The sequence below is a fragment of the Oryza glaberrima genome, chromosome 6, assembly GCF_000147395.1.
Source record: "Oryza glaberrima chromosome 6, OglaRS2, whole genome shotgun sequence".
Lineage (NCBI taxonomy): Eukaryota > Viridiplantae > Streptophyta > Magnoliopsida > Poales > Poaceae > Oryza > Oryza glaberrima.
The window spans coordinates 25,414,505-25,429,303 of record NC_068331.1 but is presented as its reverse complement, the minus strand read 5'-3'; the positions used below and the strand labels follow the sequence as shown (position 1 = coordinate 25,429,303).

Genomic DNA, 14,799 nt, shown 5'->3' with positions numbered 1-14,799 from the left:
TGGGATCGAAAAATGCTTGTCTTTATTAATGTCACCAATATATGATGAGCTATAGGTGACTTCTCTAGAAGTTTATATATGTACACCTGTTAAACTATATCCTTGAAAAAGTCGGTATGTCCAAGCCTAGGTTGCATGTCCTCAATCCTATCCCTTTTCCAGGTTTGTGGGTTAATTTATTTCTGTATGTATGTATATTGTTTTTCAATAGATGGCGTGCATATATTTCTTACAACATAATGTTGTGTTAATTTCCTCAAAATAACAGTACCAAATTGTCTAGTTCAATGGAACATGTAGCAACGATCCCATTGATTGGCTTTAACTGATAAGGCATAGAAAAATAAACGAGCCAATGAAAAATAATTTTAGGGCGTGACTTTTATATTTCTACTCTCAGTGGATTTAGCCACAAGAAAAAAAATAAAACAATGTATAATTTCTAACATAATTTAAAATTAAGTTTGAAAATTCAAATTTTAGTTGGCCTAGCCAACAAGCAAACAATGAGAGTGAAAAATATGTTTTACATCAATTGATACAGTTAATCTAGGACCATTACCGGCCTTTGCGTAGTTAGGACATACACAATCTACAATAATTGGAAAAAAATGAAAAATAGAAAAAAAAACAACGTAACAACAAATTAATATGGTGCCACAACTAGACTATAGGTTTTCACTCAACAGAAGGAATTCTTCAAAACTCCAGAAATCTAGATATTATTTGAGAAGACATGCATTGTACCGTATTTTCTTACAGTGAAATTAATTAAAGGCTATTTGACAACCCCAAAATTGCTTGGATTGATGCCAACTCTTGCCGGTATCACGACAAGCTAAGCTTTTGGCTAATTAAATAGCGCATCTCTATCCTACTAAATTTAGCAGTATGCCAAATTAATTGAAGAGTGAAATACATTGCCAGTCCTTGAACTTATGGGGTGGTGTCATTTAGGTCCGTGAATTTGAAATTTGCACGTTTAGATCCGTGAACTTGGTTTAATGTACCATACCCGATCCAATCATCCTTTGATCACGTTTGACCGCCAACATGACATGCCACAGCCCCCTCCACATATATCTTCGCATATAACTTGCCCTAATCAGTGCATTTCAACCCAAATCCCCCAAAATATCCCTAAATCGGCTAGGGTTTCGATGGTGAGGTTAGCGGAAGGAGGCAGAGAGGTAGCGGCTGTGGCGGCCTCGGTGGTGAGATTAGCGGCAGGAGGCAGCGCAGTGCGGCGGGGTTAGCGGTGGCACAGTGCGGTCGGATTAGCGGCGGGAGGCAGCGCAATGTGGCTTTCACGCTAGGCATCCCATGTATTCTCCAAGCTCGTCCTCGTCTTGAAGTAACTGGAAGAAGGTGTTGTTGATGAAGTGCTCGTTGTGCAAGGATAATGTCATTTTGGAGCACAGAGCAATGGCAATTGCTAATCGGGACCGTATTTTCTATACATGCAAGGAGAAGAATGAGAGAAAAGAACAATTTAAGGGTTTTTTTTTATTCTGGTGTCACTATATAGCTACGAGGAGATATATACGACGTGTTGTGATGTGGAGGGGGCTGAGAGCAAAAGTGTTGTCTACGTGGCATGCCACACGCTGATTGTCATGTAGTCAAAGGACGTTTGGACCGGGATGGTACATTAAACCAAGTTCACGGATCTAAACATGCAATTTTCAAGTTCACGGATATAAGTAACACCATCACACAAGTTTGAAAACCGGCCATATATTTCACTCTTAATTAAACCAAACCAAAAAAACAACGGCCCTAACTGCAGATGATAAAATTCCGGTTCAAAGCCGTTACACATGCGTATTACAACCATTCTAGTTTGCTACGGCACCAGATCTCTCGTCACGTTAAAGCTTCATGACCGCGGGAATCCGGGCGGAGTAGCAGCGTCCGTTACTTGCTGACAGCAACAACACACCAAGGCCGTCAGGAAAGAGCTGCCTGACATGCTAATAAATCAATGCTGACGCGGCATACTTTGTACTAGTGGTCTAAAAGTCGGAGCTCAGGTCATGTGTGTAGCATTTTCGAAATCAAAACAAGCACTGCTTACACGTACTTTTTTTAAAAGACAAACTTATAAAACTCTTACAAACAAAGTTGTCAATCATTTGATTCAATCATAGAAATCTAAATGTACTGGAAGTATGCCACATAGCCTTTTCCGATCAAAACAGTGTGCAGGTAGATCACTTACATAAGGGCCATAAAACTGTTTACAAAAATACTGTCACGTAGTAACGGCACCGTAACAGAATAACGGCAAGTGAGATCACTCATCAACTACTCATAGTACTTGTTTTTTTTTAAAAAAAAATAAAAACTAGTCATCATATATAATTTCTTGAGATTGACGAAGTCACCACGCCTATCACTGAAAGCACAATGCCGTTAAATCTTAGAAAATTCGCTCCCATGGAGAGTCAAACCCAGGATTTAAGGTGCTACTGAGACTCTTGTACCACTAAGTTTCAGGCCTTTTCGCATATATACCGCTTTTAGTTATTGTATTATTGGAAATGCCAAGAATGCAACCGGAATACCAGATGATGTGTAAAGGTTTAAGTCGACAAAGCTGAAATGTTCGTTTTGTTTTGTTGGAGACTGCCAGGATCAACAACATTTCGCCATTTTTGCACGTCTTGCTAAGCTTAGTTTGGTATAGTAGTTTGCCTCTTTCTCCTTGCTTTGAAATTTTGAGTGATATTAAAAAGGATATTTCGCTTACTTTTGTTGCTGAATTTAAGATGTTGAACCAATTTTAGGCTAAGTAGAGCAAAAATTAGTCGCACAAAGCAGGCAATATACCAATTTTGTTATACCAAATATCATTGTTTATCCTAATTTCTTACTCCATCCTAAAATAAAGGCTTCTAGCAATTCTAGAAAAAATTAAGTAGTATGATGAAAGTCTAGAATAGCCCTCATTAAATAGGGGAGATCACTCCTGAATACTGATTCATTAGTTACAAGTTGGTTTGGGCTAATCCGTACAGTACAGGTGATGGTGGGCCATGGATACGTTAACTATTATTTTAGAAATATATATTTCAAAGACAGAGAGTATAAAAAGGCCACACGAAATTACTCTTTAGTACTCTCTCCCTTTAAAAATATAAGGCATACTTGCTTTTCACAAAGTCAATATTTATAAAATTTTTGACTAATAATTAGACAAATATATATATATCTATAGTGTCGTGCATGTAAGTACTATTAGATTTATATTTGAAAATGTATATTGATATATGTATATTCTTATTATATTATGAAATATATATATGTATATTCTGTGGTTTATTGATAATATATATTATGAAAGAAATAGCAGTCAAAGTATAATATAGTAGACCATGTAAAACTCTAGCTAATAGTACGTCTTATATTTTTATAAATAGAGGGGGTATAATATTTGTAGTTTTATAGTATAAGGAAATGGCGATTATATTGCCACAGAAAACACAATCTCAACTTCTCTGCAATACCTGTTGACATGTGAGATACCATCGAAACACATCGCTCTCGACAGATTCGTCAGTGCGTCTGCTCCAACTCAGGAGGCTAAGCTGCTGGTTTGTGCTGCACTAAACCACGCATTAACAACAGGCATCACTGCCAGTCGATGTGCAAGAACAACACAAGAATCCTACCTTTTTTTCTTCTTTCAGTGAACTGAATCTGCATCTGGTGCGTTGCACACCCTCGTCACTGTCCCAGCATGTTTTCAGAATCTCAAATACTTGCATGCATCTGCCTGATCAACTGGCCTTAACTTCCTGTACAATTGTTCGGAATTTTGGATGATACATCTTCCCGTGTCGACGTGTCGATTCCGCATTGGACGATAGGAATATCAGATGGCCGAATCAATGGCACCATTTGACATGGATTCCATCAGCTGCAGCTGCAGATTCTGTTCTGCTTGGGATTTGTGGAAATGCAGGAATGGTTACTGTGCCAGGGTCTTATGAAAATAGTAGCTGCAACGTGAAAGCAAAGGAATCTGACAGATGCATTTGGCTGCTGCTGCTGCCTTGGTGAGCTTCCTAGTGAGTTCTTGATTGTGATGAAGAGCATCTGATGCTTCAGAAGATGCCAGCACCAATGAAGTTCAGCAACCTGGTTTCAGACTTGCATGGCATCAATTCAGTTTCCAGATGGATGAAAAAAATATCATCTTCTTTTGGGATTAAAAATAAAGGGAAATTTGCCTGCCCAATAAGCTGACATTGGGTGAATGGATGATCATGAGTTGAAGCACATTTTGCAGAAGGGCTGCTTATCAAACAGGAACATTAGTGACTAGGTGAGCAAGATCCATGAACCTAAAGCATATGCTCAGCAACTTGGCCTCTTTTGGTACCTGTAGACTTCAGTGGCTCCATTGCAACTGAAGCTCACTGGCAGAAAATGGCTGCTGGGGAGATGATCTGTAGCTCTCTCTTATGATCGATCGCGGTCGAGATGACGAACAAACAATGCGAGAACAATGCGCGAAAGAGACACCACCATCGCCCACAAGCTTGATCCATGATACATCATCTATAACTCAAGCAGCCCTTGTGCTCAACTGCTCTGCACTGCTGAAAGAACAAAACGTTCTCTGAACATGAAGCAAGAGAGAGCTTTATCCATGGCAATGTAAGGTCCCTTTCTGAATTCCCCTTCCCACTGCTGCTAGTGACACCAGCACTTGCAGGCAGGAATAAATTAAGAATGCTAAACCAGAACCAAATCTTTATAAAACAGCTCTGGGATCATCTGCCAGAAAAAGGATAATGCTGTAATTGAGAAATGATGCTTCAAGCTTGAGCATGAAAGAGAAAAGATTTGATGCAAAGGGGATTAAGTAAGTAACACTGGGATTAGTGCAGGTCCCCTTCAGAAAAAGCAAAGTGATTACTATGTGATGTTTGATTTGATCCAACATAATGATCTTGGGGGAGATCATTTAGCCTTTCTCTTATCCTTGTGTGGGGACTCAACATGGACTCTTTTTTTTTATAGTTCTCCTTGCTAAAACTTGCTATATTCAATAATAAAACTTAGAATTTACTGTGGGCACCTAAAGTATAACTGCAAGAACCTCTGGACCTGGACCATTTCTTAATGAGAAATATCTTATTAAAGGTAAAGCACTTGCTATTGCTGAGATTATACTTTTTAAGCTGGGAACATTTGCAGATGTCAACTGGTACCAACTCATCGCATATAGCATGATGTGCGGAACGCGGGAACATAATTATACGAGAAATTTTACATTTCTTGAAAGGTACCAAAATTTTTAGTACAAATTTGGTATCTCCTATTACTGGAGATACCGAGAGGTATCAAGGCTGTGTTTAGATTCAGGGGTAAAAATTTTTACTGTGTCACATCGAATATACGGACATACATTTGAAGTATTAAACGTAGTCTAATAACCAAACAAATTACATAATCCGCATATAAACTACGAGACGAATTTATTAAGCCTAATTAATCCATCATTAGCAAATGATTATTGTAGCACCACATTGTCAAATCATGGAGCAATTAGGCTCAAAAGATTCATTTCACAAATTAGTCGCAATCTGTGCAATTAGTTTTTTTAGCCTACATTTAATACTTCATGCAGATGTTCAAACGTTCGATGTGACAGGGTGTAAAATTTTTGTATGGGAACTAAACCCCCCCCCCCCCCCCCCCCAATTTTTACACTAGAAAATGTGATACATTCCGGTATCTTATCAAGTACTGTAAAATCACTTTTTAATTATATAGGATAAAAAGTATTAGAAACTTCTTATGATGTTTTTTAAGATAATGAAAGTAACTTCCAGTCTGTGCACAAACTATGAACGCACACAACCATCCAACGATGACCCAGTCACATAAATAGTATAGTGGGGGGCATTCGCATAGAAGGTATAGATATATTCATATATGCAGTATGCCCACTATCATAGCTTAATGGGACAGGTCAGGACAAATTTTAACAGCATCAAACTAGGATAAGAAACAGAATATTGCAGATTAAATCGTTCATCTATAAAAAGAAACAGAAGTGTTGGAATAGGAAAGTTTAGCAGTTCTATGCTAGTAGTATTTCACTTGCAAGAGAAAATGATAACAGAAAAGGACAATGGCTTTAAGACATCTGACTTTTGGGTGCAAGCCATAAATGTTTGAACCCAATTATTAACATTTGTTTCACATCAGAAAGATGACGGCTTTAATTCAGAAATATTTGGGCGACTCATATATCGAGTGCCATCTATTATGTTTTATTTTGTGAAGAATAGGCAAAAGCTTTGCACAATGTATTACTCCCTCCCATCAAAAAAGGAAGTCGTTTGGACTTTCTAAAGCCAACAAGACATGAATATTTAGTTCTTTGCATAAATCCAAAAAAAAAAAAGGAGAAAGATACACAGGTACAATCTTATGAAAGTTTTTGTTAGAGTAAACTTGGTTACACTTATATGCCAAAACCTACATTTTAAAAAGTAATTATGATCAAAATTAACTTGTGTTTGACTGCAAGCATATTTTTTCCGGGTCAACCTTGTTTTGTGAAGTACAAATAAAGAGGGAGTTAGCATAAGTTTGCAACAAGATGGGGGTTGGAAATAGCCAAACAGGCACACCTGCAAATTCTATAGCTTTTGAACCTGATGATATTTTGTCATCACAAGCCATTGGCATGCTTTATATTGATTGCAATATTACATCAGAAATATGACAGCTTTAATCCTCATCACATCATCATAAAACTGATGTTGCTCATGATACAGATGGCTAATAGCTAAAAGATAAGAACCTCCAGGAAAACTATATACAAGTGGTACAATATATGTCCCATAAAACAAATGAGGACCCTAAAGTTTTGAGTTAGCTATATGATCTTACCGATGGGACTAGGTCAGAATGCTCTCCAAAAAAGAGCTCTGCTTCTGTCTCCCAATAGTAAGGTAGTCAGGTAGATGGTTGAGAAGATAGGATACCCTATATTTATTGTGCATTCTTGATGCATCCAGAGAACAAGATTTACAAAAGACCGATGTGATTTTTCACAAAACTTTCCTAACTACAAATTGCCTTTTCTACTTTACAATAATTAGTCAGTCACTGGGGAGGCAAATACTGCTGCAGGCATTCTTTAATATTTTGGAAGTTCACTGGTTTAGATATGTAGGAGTCCATGCCTGCAGCAAGGCACTCTTCGGCGCTCTCTGAAAATGAATTTGCCGTCATCTGAATGAAACAGAAGAGTTTTGGGGGTTATACAGTGTCCCAGAAAAATATGAACTTAATATGTTTAATCCCTATATAAATATCCTCAATCCTGGTAACCGACATGCTTAGAAATGTCACAAAATGAAATCTACTTAAACTATCTATCATGAAAGAGAAACTTCATGTAATTCTGTTTTTCTTTATTTGCAAATCTAGGCCGATTCTTTAAAATTGAAAACAAGGCACACCTTCAGTGGCTTATATCATTCTAAACATGAGCAGTTAGAAATTTGTTTTGCAAGTGATCTAGGCTGGACCAAATATCTGAACTAGCAAGGGACTAAGCCTGTTATAGAGAATTAGGATGAAATTGGAAACTTACCGCAATTATAGGAACCCGCTTTCCTTGCTTTTTCATGTGTGCACAATCAGACAAATTATCTGAACCAGCTATCATCTGATCGTGTTCGGGTTTTACAGAAGTGTCCCAACATCCAGTATTCTCAAAAGAACGGATAAATTTCGTGGCTTGTAGACCATCCATTTCTGGCATGTGAACATCCTGTCAAGCAGATAGCGTTAGTGCTATAGCAGAAGGGTAGAGGTAAAAGTTCCAATGTACGACAACTTTTCAATTGGTTTTGTATATCTTATTGACATATATATTGATATGAAACCATGAGGTGAGATTGTAAAGAACAACGAAGTCTAGAACTAGCAAGAATACTGAATATGCTGGCTCACTTGTGACATGGGAATATTGGTAACAGCTAAAACATTGTCAACAACATCAGATGGGTCTTGGGAGGGGGAAAAAAAAGGTGAACCAAGTCATTCGATGATTGGCATTGCCCTTGCTATAGTTAGGTCCAAAATGATGTATGTCTCATTATCCATAAGGTGTTATATTAGGTCCATTAACTAAAAGTGTTCTATAATTCTATTATCGTCCGGTGAAAAGTGGCCTATTAATGACTTCATGTAATGCTTGCAACTGTTATATGGAAATATTGATGACTTTTGCATCTTAGCATCCCCAGTGTATTACTTTTGCATCTTGCAATTTGTCAAAGTGAGGCAATTAAAAATTAGGCAATAATTACATATTGATGAACTGATTAAGTAAACATGGATTACCAAAACATATGCTAATATAGAATTTAAAGCTAGATAATGAAAATGTTTATTGTCATACCATCAGGATAATATCGTATTGGCGCTTCTGTATTGCACGAATTGCTTCCAGTCCGTTATTTACGATATCTATTCCATGGCCGAGCTGCTCCAGCATTGATTTTGCCACCATTATATTGACTTTGTTATCTTCAACGAGGAGGATCTTTGCCTTATTGCTACTTGGAGAACACTTGGATTTCTTGTGAAGTGACTTTTCTTCATGAACTCTGCATGGTCCCCTTTCCTCATGAATTAGCCCTGAAACTGATGTCGTGTCACCTCGTGAACTGGAAACCCGTTCAGCTTGCCTATTCAGTTCAATGACCATTGCATTATCATGTTGTTCTTTGTTTGTTCTGCTAACACTAGGACCATTTGACTGATGAGCAGTAGAGGCAGAATTTGTAGAATGATCTTCTGCTAACACGAAACCATTTGAGAACGGCTTACGGTCTTCTAGTATGTTCGGAGGATCATAGAATAGGTTGCCACCGATCAACTTGGTGTTGTTCATTACTGAAACTCCGGATGTCAAAAGATAAGGCCGTGCTTGTGGCTTGAAAATGAAAGAACCTTCTATATCACTAGTAGTGAAATCACCACCAGAACTGGGCATATCATCTGGATCATCACTGTGATCCTCCTTAACAGGAATTTTGCAAGGCAGAACAAATGAAAATGTTGATCCTTCATTCTCTTTGCTGACCACAGTTAGAGTGCCACCCATCAACTCCACCTAAACCGTGGTAAAAATTAGTGAAATGTTTAACTGTAAGTTGCAGGTGATAGCTTTGAGTTACCGCTTATCTGTTACTGTTCTGTCCGGATACTGATGTTTAATGCACACATAATAACTTAATATCTTAATTGTGTATAACATAAATGAAAGCTTACCAGCTGCTTGCATATCGCAAGGCCAAGCCCTGTTCCGCCATATTTTCTTGCATGATCATCACTTGCTTGCATATACCTCTTGAATAGCAACGGCAGGGATTTCTCTGCAGGTGATAGTAGAACAAAATAAGTAATTTAGTCAGGTAAAATATAAAAAACATGTTCTACTAACTACAAAAAAATTTTCATCATGTATAACCAACAAATAGCAGGAAATACCTGGTATTCCTATTCCAGTATCATATACATCACAGCGAAGCCAAACAACTTCATCTCCCTCATGATGCTCCCCAAAGTTATCATTTGATGGAATGCCAGTCTGACAAGCATCTTCATGATTGGAGCAGCCCAAAGTATCATTATCGCATTTTCTTGGAGAAGCAGAAAAATGTTCTGCTGCGGCAGCTGGTGCAGAATGAGCTTTTGAATGAAGTTGCCCACCTTCTATTCTACATCCTGGTAACTGCTTGTCTAGAACATGTAGATTTATCCCAACCTTCCCTTCATGTGTAAACTTCACTGCATTGCTGGAATGATTCCAAATACAAAACATTATCAGACTATAGTACACATATTTTGTGTTATATCCAATAATATATATTTTTTTATCTTCGCCAGACTATACGAGGACTAGTATGCTTTTTCAAATATGCACTCCTTACCTGATTAGGTTAGTCAGAATTTGCCGAATCCTTAGCACATCACCAGTGACCTATAACAATACATATTAAAAAAATGCTGAAATCAATTGAATAATCTTTCAGTCAGACGAATCACTAAATTAACAAAGATCTTGCCTACTCGCAAAACACTTTCGATTTTTATAAATGGGTAGATCATTTCTGACTTAAGGCAACTGAATTGCAGACCATAGATAAATAAATACAAAACCTGTAGATTATTGGCAAAATGGCCAGATCAAAAGATTGTTAATTCACAATACCTCCAATGGAACATTATCACCTATGCACCCTTCAAGGATCAATTCCTTCTTCAGAGATGCTGCCGCAGTTTGGAGTACATGTTTAACTACTTCCCTTGGTCTAAATGTCGTAGCTTCTAATTTCATAGCCCCTGAGGTAACGAAGGTAGAAGCAAAACACTTGAGATTTCAAGCATATTGGACACATCAAAGAGACATAACTCTCCTGCTCTATTAATATAAAAGGCAAAGCTTTTGCCCGCCTTCAAAAGAAAAAAAAAGAGACATAACTGGAGCAACAAATGGAAATGCATGAGCTAGGTTTTGAAGTAAGTGTTTGAAGTACTGTTTCTAGAGCCATCTCGACTCACAGAAATCACATATATTACTTTTTTACCACACAGAACACAGTGGAAAGGGAAATAGATATGTTTATTGCATACATATGTACTTGTAGCTTCCTTTTTGTTTTTGCAAGAATATTTTGTACCTATAGCTAATTCAGAATCTCCTAGAAACCACGTAAAAAGAGAGAGAAAAAAAATATCTAATACCATATGATTTAAAATACCTGACTCTACTTTGGAAAGATCAAGGATGTCGTTGATTAATTGTAATACAAGGTCTCCAGATGACAGCATAACTTCTAGCAACTGATATTGCTCTTTATCCAATTTGGTAGTTGCAAGAATTTCAGCCATGCTAAGAACCCCTGAAAGAGGGGACCTGATCTCATGTGACATGGTGGCCAGCATTTGTTTTGCTCGCATTGTTTCCTCTGCAAGATGACATTTTTTCAGTGTACCATACTAACTCAGATGCACTAAATTAATATTATAAAAGATATAAACCTGTTATATGAAGAGATTTGCTAAGTTCTGTCTCTTTGGCCTTTTGGACAGCCTCTCTCACCCTTATGTCCGCCATTTTCTCTCTTCGTGTAACCTGAAGTTGAGGAGTAAATGTATTGTGGTTGAGAACCATGACACAAAAAATACATTAAGAAAACTGTACAAACACAATTTGATTACTAAACTTCAAAAGGTTTTATCAGTGAATAGGTTTGCAATCACAGCAAGTAGGTTTCAATGTGCATTATTGAAACCATGAACCTAGTCATATCATGTAAAAGATAGCAATTGATCAGTAATGCCAATTATCTACATGTCAATAGATACTTCTTTGCAGACAATCGGAAGTTAGAATATTTCCACTGGATGATAGAGGAACTTTAAATTCAATAAATCACCTGATCTGTTATGTCCATCGCAACATAATTCACACCAATTGTTTCCCCAGATTTGCTGAATACTGGCTCAATGTATGTCACAAAGGTTTTTGCTCCAAACAACGGTGTATTAAATACAAACTCTCTCTTAGTAGCCTTACCACTGGCCATGACCTCCTTCTTGACATTATTCATCTCTTCTATACCCTCACCTGACAATATCTCATAATCTGTCTTACCAATAACGTCCTGAAAAAAATAGGTTATAATTCAACCAAAAATTGCAATACATGAAAACTACTAGAGTTCAGATTAAGAGAAGGTAAACAGTATTAAGAAGAAAAACTGACAGGGATGTAAAGTTGAAGGTATCAAACAAAATTAAATTACCTCATCAGCCAATGTCGGGAAGTGATTAAATATGAACCGGTACCGCAAGTCAGCATCCTGAAAAGGAAAAACAGGATCTGTTATTTATCTCTCCCTATCATCGAATTCATGTTCAGTGCATGGTCTTCAACTTTATTGGACATGGTGTTTCAATATATATGGCAAGTTATAACAGGTGTGGACATAGATAAATCAATACCTGATGAGCAATAACAATAGGAGCACTTTGAAGAACCAAGTGCAAGAAGTAATCAGCCCGTTTTAACATTCCAGAGAATTCCTCAACTGGGGTATGTGACTGAAGATTCTTTATGTTTTCCTCCAACTTTTCCTCCAATGAACGCTCCCTTTGAAGACTGGCCTCAAGTGTCTTTTCTAATTGCATCGCTCTCTCTTTCCAGTACGAAATACTGTCATATTCTGCATCTATTTTAAGTTCTTGATTATGAGAAAGGTCATCATTCTTTTTGCTCGGACGCTTCCATTCATCTTTGTAAACTTCATCTAGTATTGGTACTTGCCGCTTAACAGCATAATAACTTTCATCCTGGAATTGTTGTTCCTCCAGTATTTGTTGCTTCCTTTGTTCAATCTCTTTCCTCTGTTGGCAAAGAAGACCAATTTGTTCCTTTAGAAGCCGAGCAGTATTCGCCCTCTTATATTCCCAGTGCTTCACAAAGTATTGCATTTGAGAAACGCCTTTCTCAGAATTCGCCAATTCCATAAGGCGGTTCAAATCCACAGAAGAAGGCTTCTGTTGAAAATTAGCATCCTCAAGTGCATCTTGGTCCTTCCCAAGCTTTTCCATTTTGAACTGCTTCTGGTGTTTATCCCCTATATTCTCAGGCCACATTGATATGGCCACCTCATCCTCAGGCTCAGCCAGGTATTCGTCCCCCATCTTTCTCAATATTAAGCGCTTCAGTTACCAAGTCACATTGAAATGTCACTCAACGTTGCAATCATTGCAGCACAAATTTTCACTTCAAAGTACAGTAAGAGTGATATAAGGTCATAGGTTTATAGTATAACTCCTCAAGAATCAGCAACTTCTTCTTGTCTGCATAAACATCAGGTTAACTCAGTGCCAAACTAAGAAAACGATTCCAATTGAATAAATTAAATGTATGAAATCAGTTGGACAATTCTCAGATTAAAAATGGGATCAGGAAATTGAAAGGATGATGAGAGCAAAAATATGATTAGACGAAGGCAGTGTGTGCGTGCAGAAAATATGTGTCAAAAGTTTCATTTGGATCATGGAAACTTCTGATTTCCGAACGAGCTCTTCTGTGGCTAAAATGCCAAAAGGAAGTCAGCTTTGCTGGAATGTCGTTCAGCTTTGGTGAATTGATGTAACCAAGAAAAAACACTCATCACTGTGGCATCAAAAGCAGACATGAAGATCTCCTTTAGACGAAATTCGGTCTTCCAAAGCCATAAAGATGGCACCTTTCCTTCCTAATACGCAGCTGGAGCATCTTTGGATCAAGGGAAGACACAGTGAAGAAAAGTTTTAAAAAAAACGAATCTAATATTCACTCATGATCCTGACATCACAAAATCAGACAGAAAATGTGGGTACATCACAAAATCAGACAGAAAATGTGGGTGGTAAAAATGAATCGCGACTACATGAACACAAATATCTGGAATTAACTCCCAAGTATCCGACTTGCTTGACTCACTAAGAATCAAATCAAGTATATACCTGGCAAAAGTCAAATGGGTCACAACTAAATAAGCAAGAAAGCAGCAGAATGCACAATCAGCAAGCTGTTCGATCTTGCACTGCTATGTTTGTCACATCACATGCTCGCAACCCATTTGAAGAAATGACAGATAGAACAAGTAACCCCGGAGTAAGCCAAGATCAACCCTTCCGCTTCAAGAATCACGAACCACCCCCGATCAAACAAGAAACACGCCGGGAACAACGCAAAACCCCCACCAGCTCGACGCCCACCACCCGTTCGACGAAACACCTGACCGGCGATTCCGATCGAGGGAGCGCAAGAATCAAGGAGGAAACTCACCTGGAAGAAATACTGAACAGAGCACCACCACTCCTCCTCCTCCTCCCGCTCGACGACTCTCCACTCCCACAAGCGCAGGTTGCAAGAACAGCAGGGACGGTCAATGCGAACGCAACGCGGAGGAGGCGAGAGAGAGCGAGCTTGCGGCGAGGATCTAATGGCAGCGAGCGGAGGGGGGGGCGCGCGGCCATGTGAAGGAAATAGTATAAAATGCCCCCCAAGCGCGGGGGGGGGGGGGGGGGGGGGTCAAAAACGGGTGCAAGGAATCGCGCCCACGGGCCATGTGCGAGGGAGAAGAAAAAAAAGAAAAAAAGAATTGCGCAACTGGAGGAGGAAGGACGAGCTCCCCCTCCATCCGCGGCCGCGCGATATTTTTCTTTTCTTTTTTATCTCCGGCCGCCGATCTGGTCGCCGCCCGGTGGTGGTGGTGGCGGTGGCGGTGAGAAGCGACGAGGAGGGGGAAGGGTTAAAAAAAAAAAAGAGAAAATGGCGCGGGTGAAGCGGAGGAAGAGAGGAGGGGAGATTTTTTAAATCGCGCGGGTGTTGTGGAGTGGAGTGGCGGGTAGGTGGACTTGGCGCGCCATATCTGTGCGCTCTCTGCCTCCTAACAACGAACTCACGCACCGTCCATGCGCTCTCACAAGATGAAGGGTGTGGGTACTTCATGTCAAAAATTTAAAAGTTTAATTAAAATTGGAACGATTGGATAGAAAAGTTAGAAGTTTGTGTGTAGGAAAGTTTTAATGTGATGGAAAAATTAAAAGTTTAAAGAAAAAGTTGTGAACTAAACCAAGCCGAAATTAACCTCTTTGTTACCCTCTAATTTTCCATCCAGATTTTATAAAGGTGCAGTTAAAAAAGTAAAAAATTAAAAATTGTACCGTTTTCCACCTTTTTTTTTGGCTTTTTAA

At 38.6% G+C, this 14,799-nt stretch overlaps 1 protein-coding gene across 1 annotated transcript; it reads right to left on the bottom strand.

The window, feature by feature from the left end:
* Positions 1-6,675: 6,675 nt before the first annotated feature.
* LOC127775744 (probable histidine kinase 1) lies at positions 6,676-14,082 on the bottom strand. The gene is made up of 13 exons (XM_052302036.1): positions 13,889-14,082; positions 12,052-12,912; positions 11,853-11,909; positions 11,484-11,711; positions 11,086-11,179; positions 10,806-11,012; positions 10,256-10,386; positions 9,975-10,024; positions 9,532-9,839; positions 9,313-9,416; positions 8,438-9,154; positions 7,625-7,804; positions 6,676-7,260 (listed from the first exon to the last, which is right to left on the bottom strand). Exons 2-13 carry the CDS (start codon positions 12,751-12,753, stop codon positions 7,132-7,134), a joined length of 2,907 nt encoding a protein of 968 aa, XP_052157996.1. The 5' UTR covers positions 12,754-12,912; positions 13,889-14,082; the 3' UTR covers positions 6,676-7,131.
* Positions 14,083-14,799: the final 717 nt, after the last annotated feature.

Excerpts from the sequence above, each read along its gene's own strand:
- LOC127775744 (XM_052302036.1), bottom strand. The coding sequence starts at position 12,753 with ATGGGGGACGAATACCTGGCTGAGCCTGAGGATGAGGTGGCCATATCA. Across the intron at positions 9,417-9,531 it reads TACTGGAATAGGAATACCAG|AGAAATCCCTGCCGTTGCTA; the intron begins GTATTTCCTGCT and ends TATCACCTGCAG. Across the intron at positions 7,261-7,624 it reads AGCGGGTTCCTATAATTGCG|ATGACGGCAAATTCATTTTC; the intron begins GTAAGTTTCCAA and ends TGTTTCATTCAG.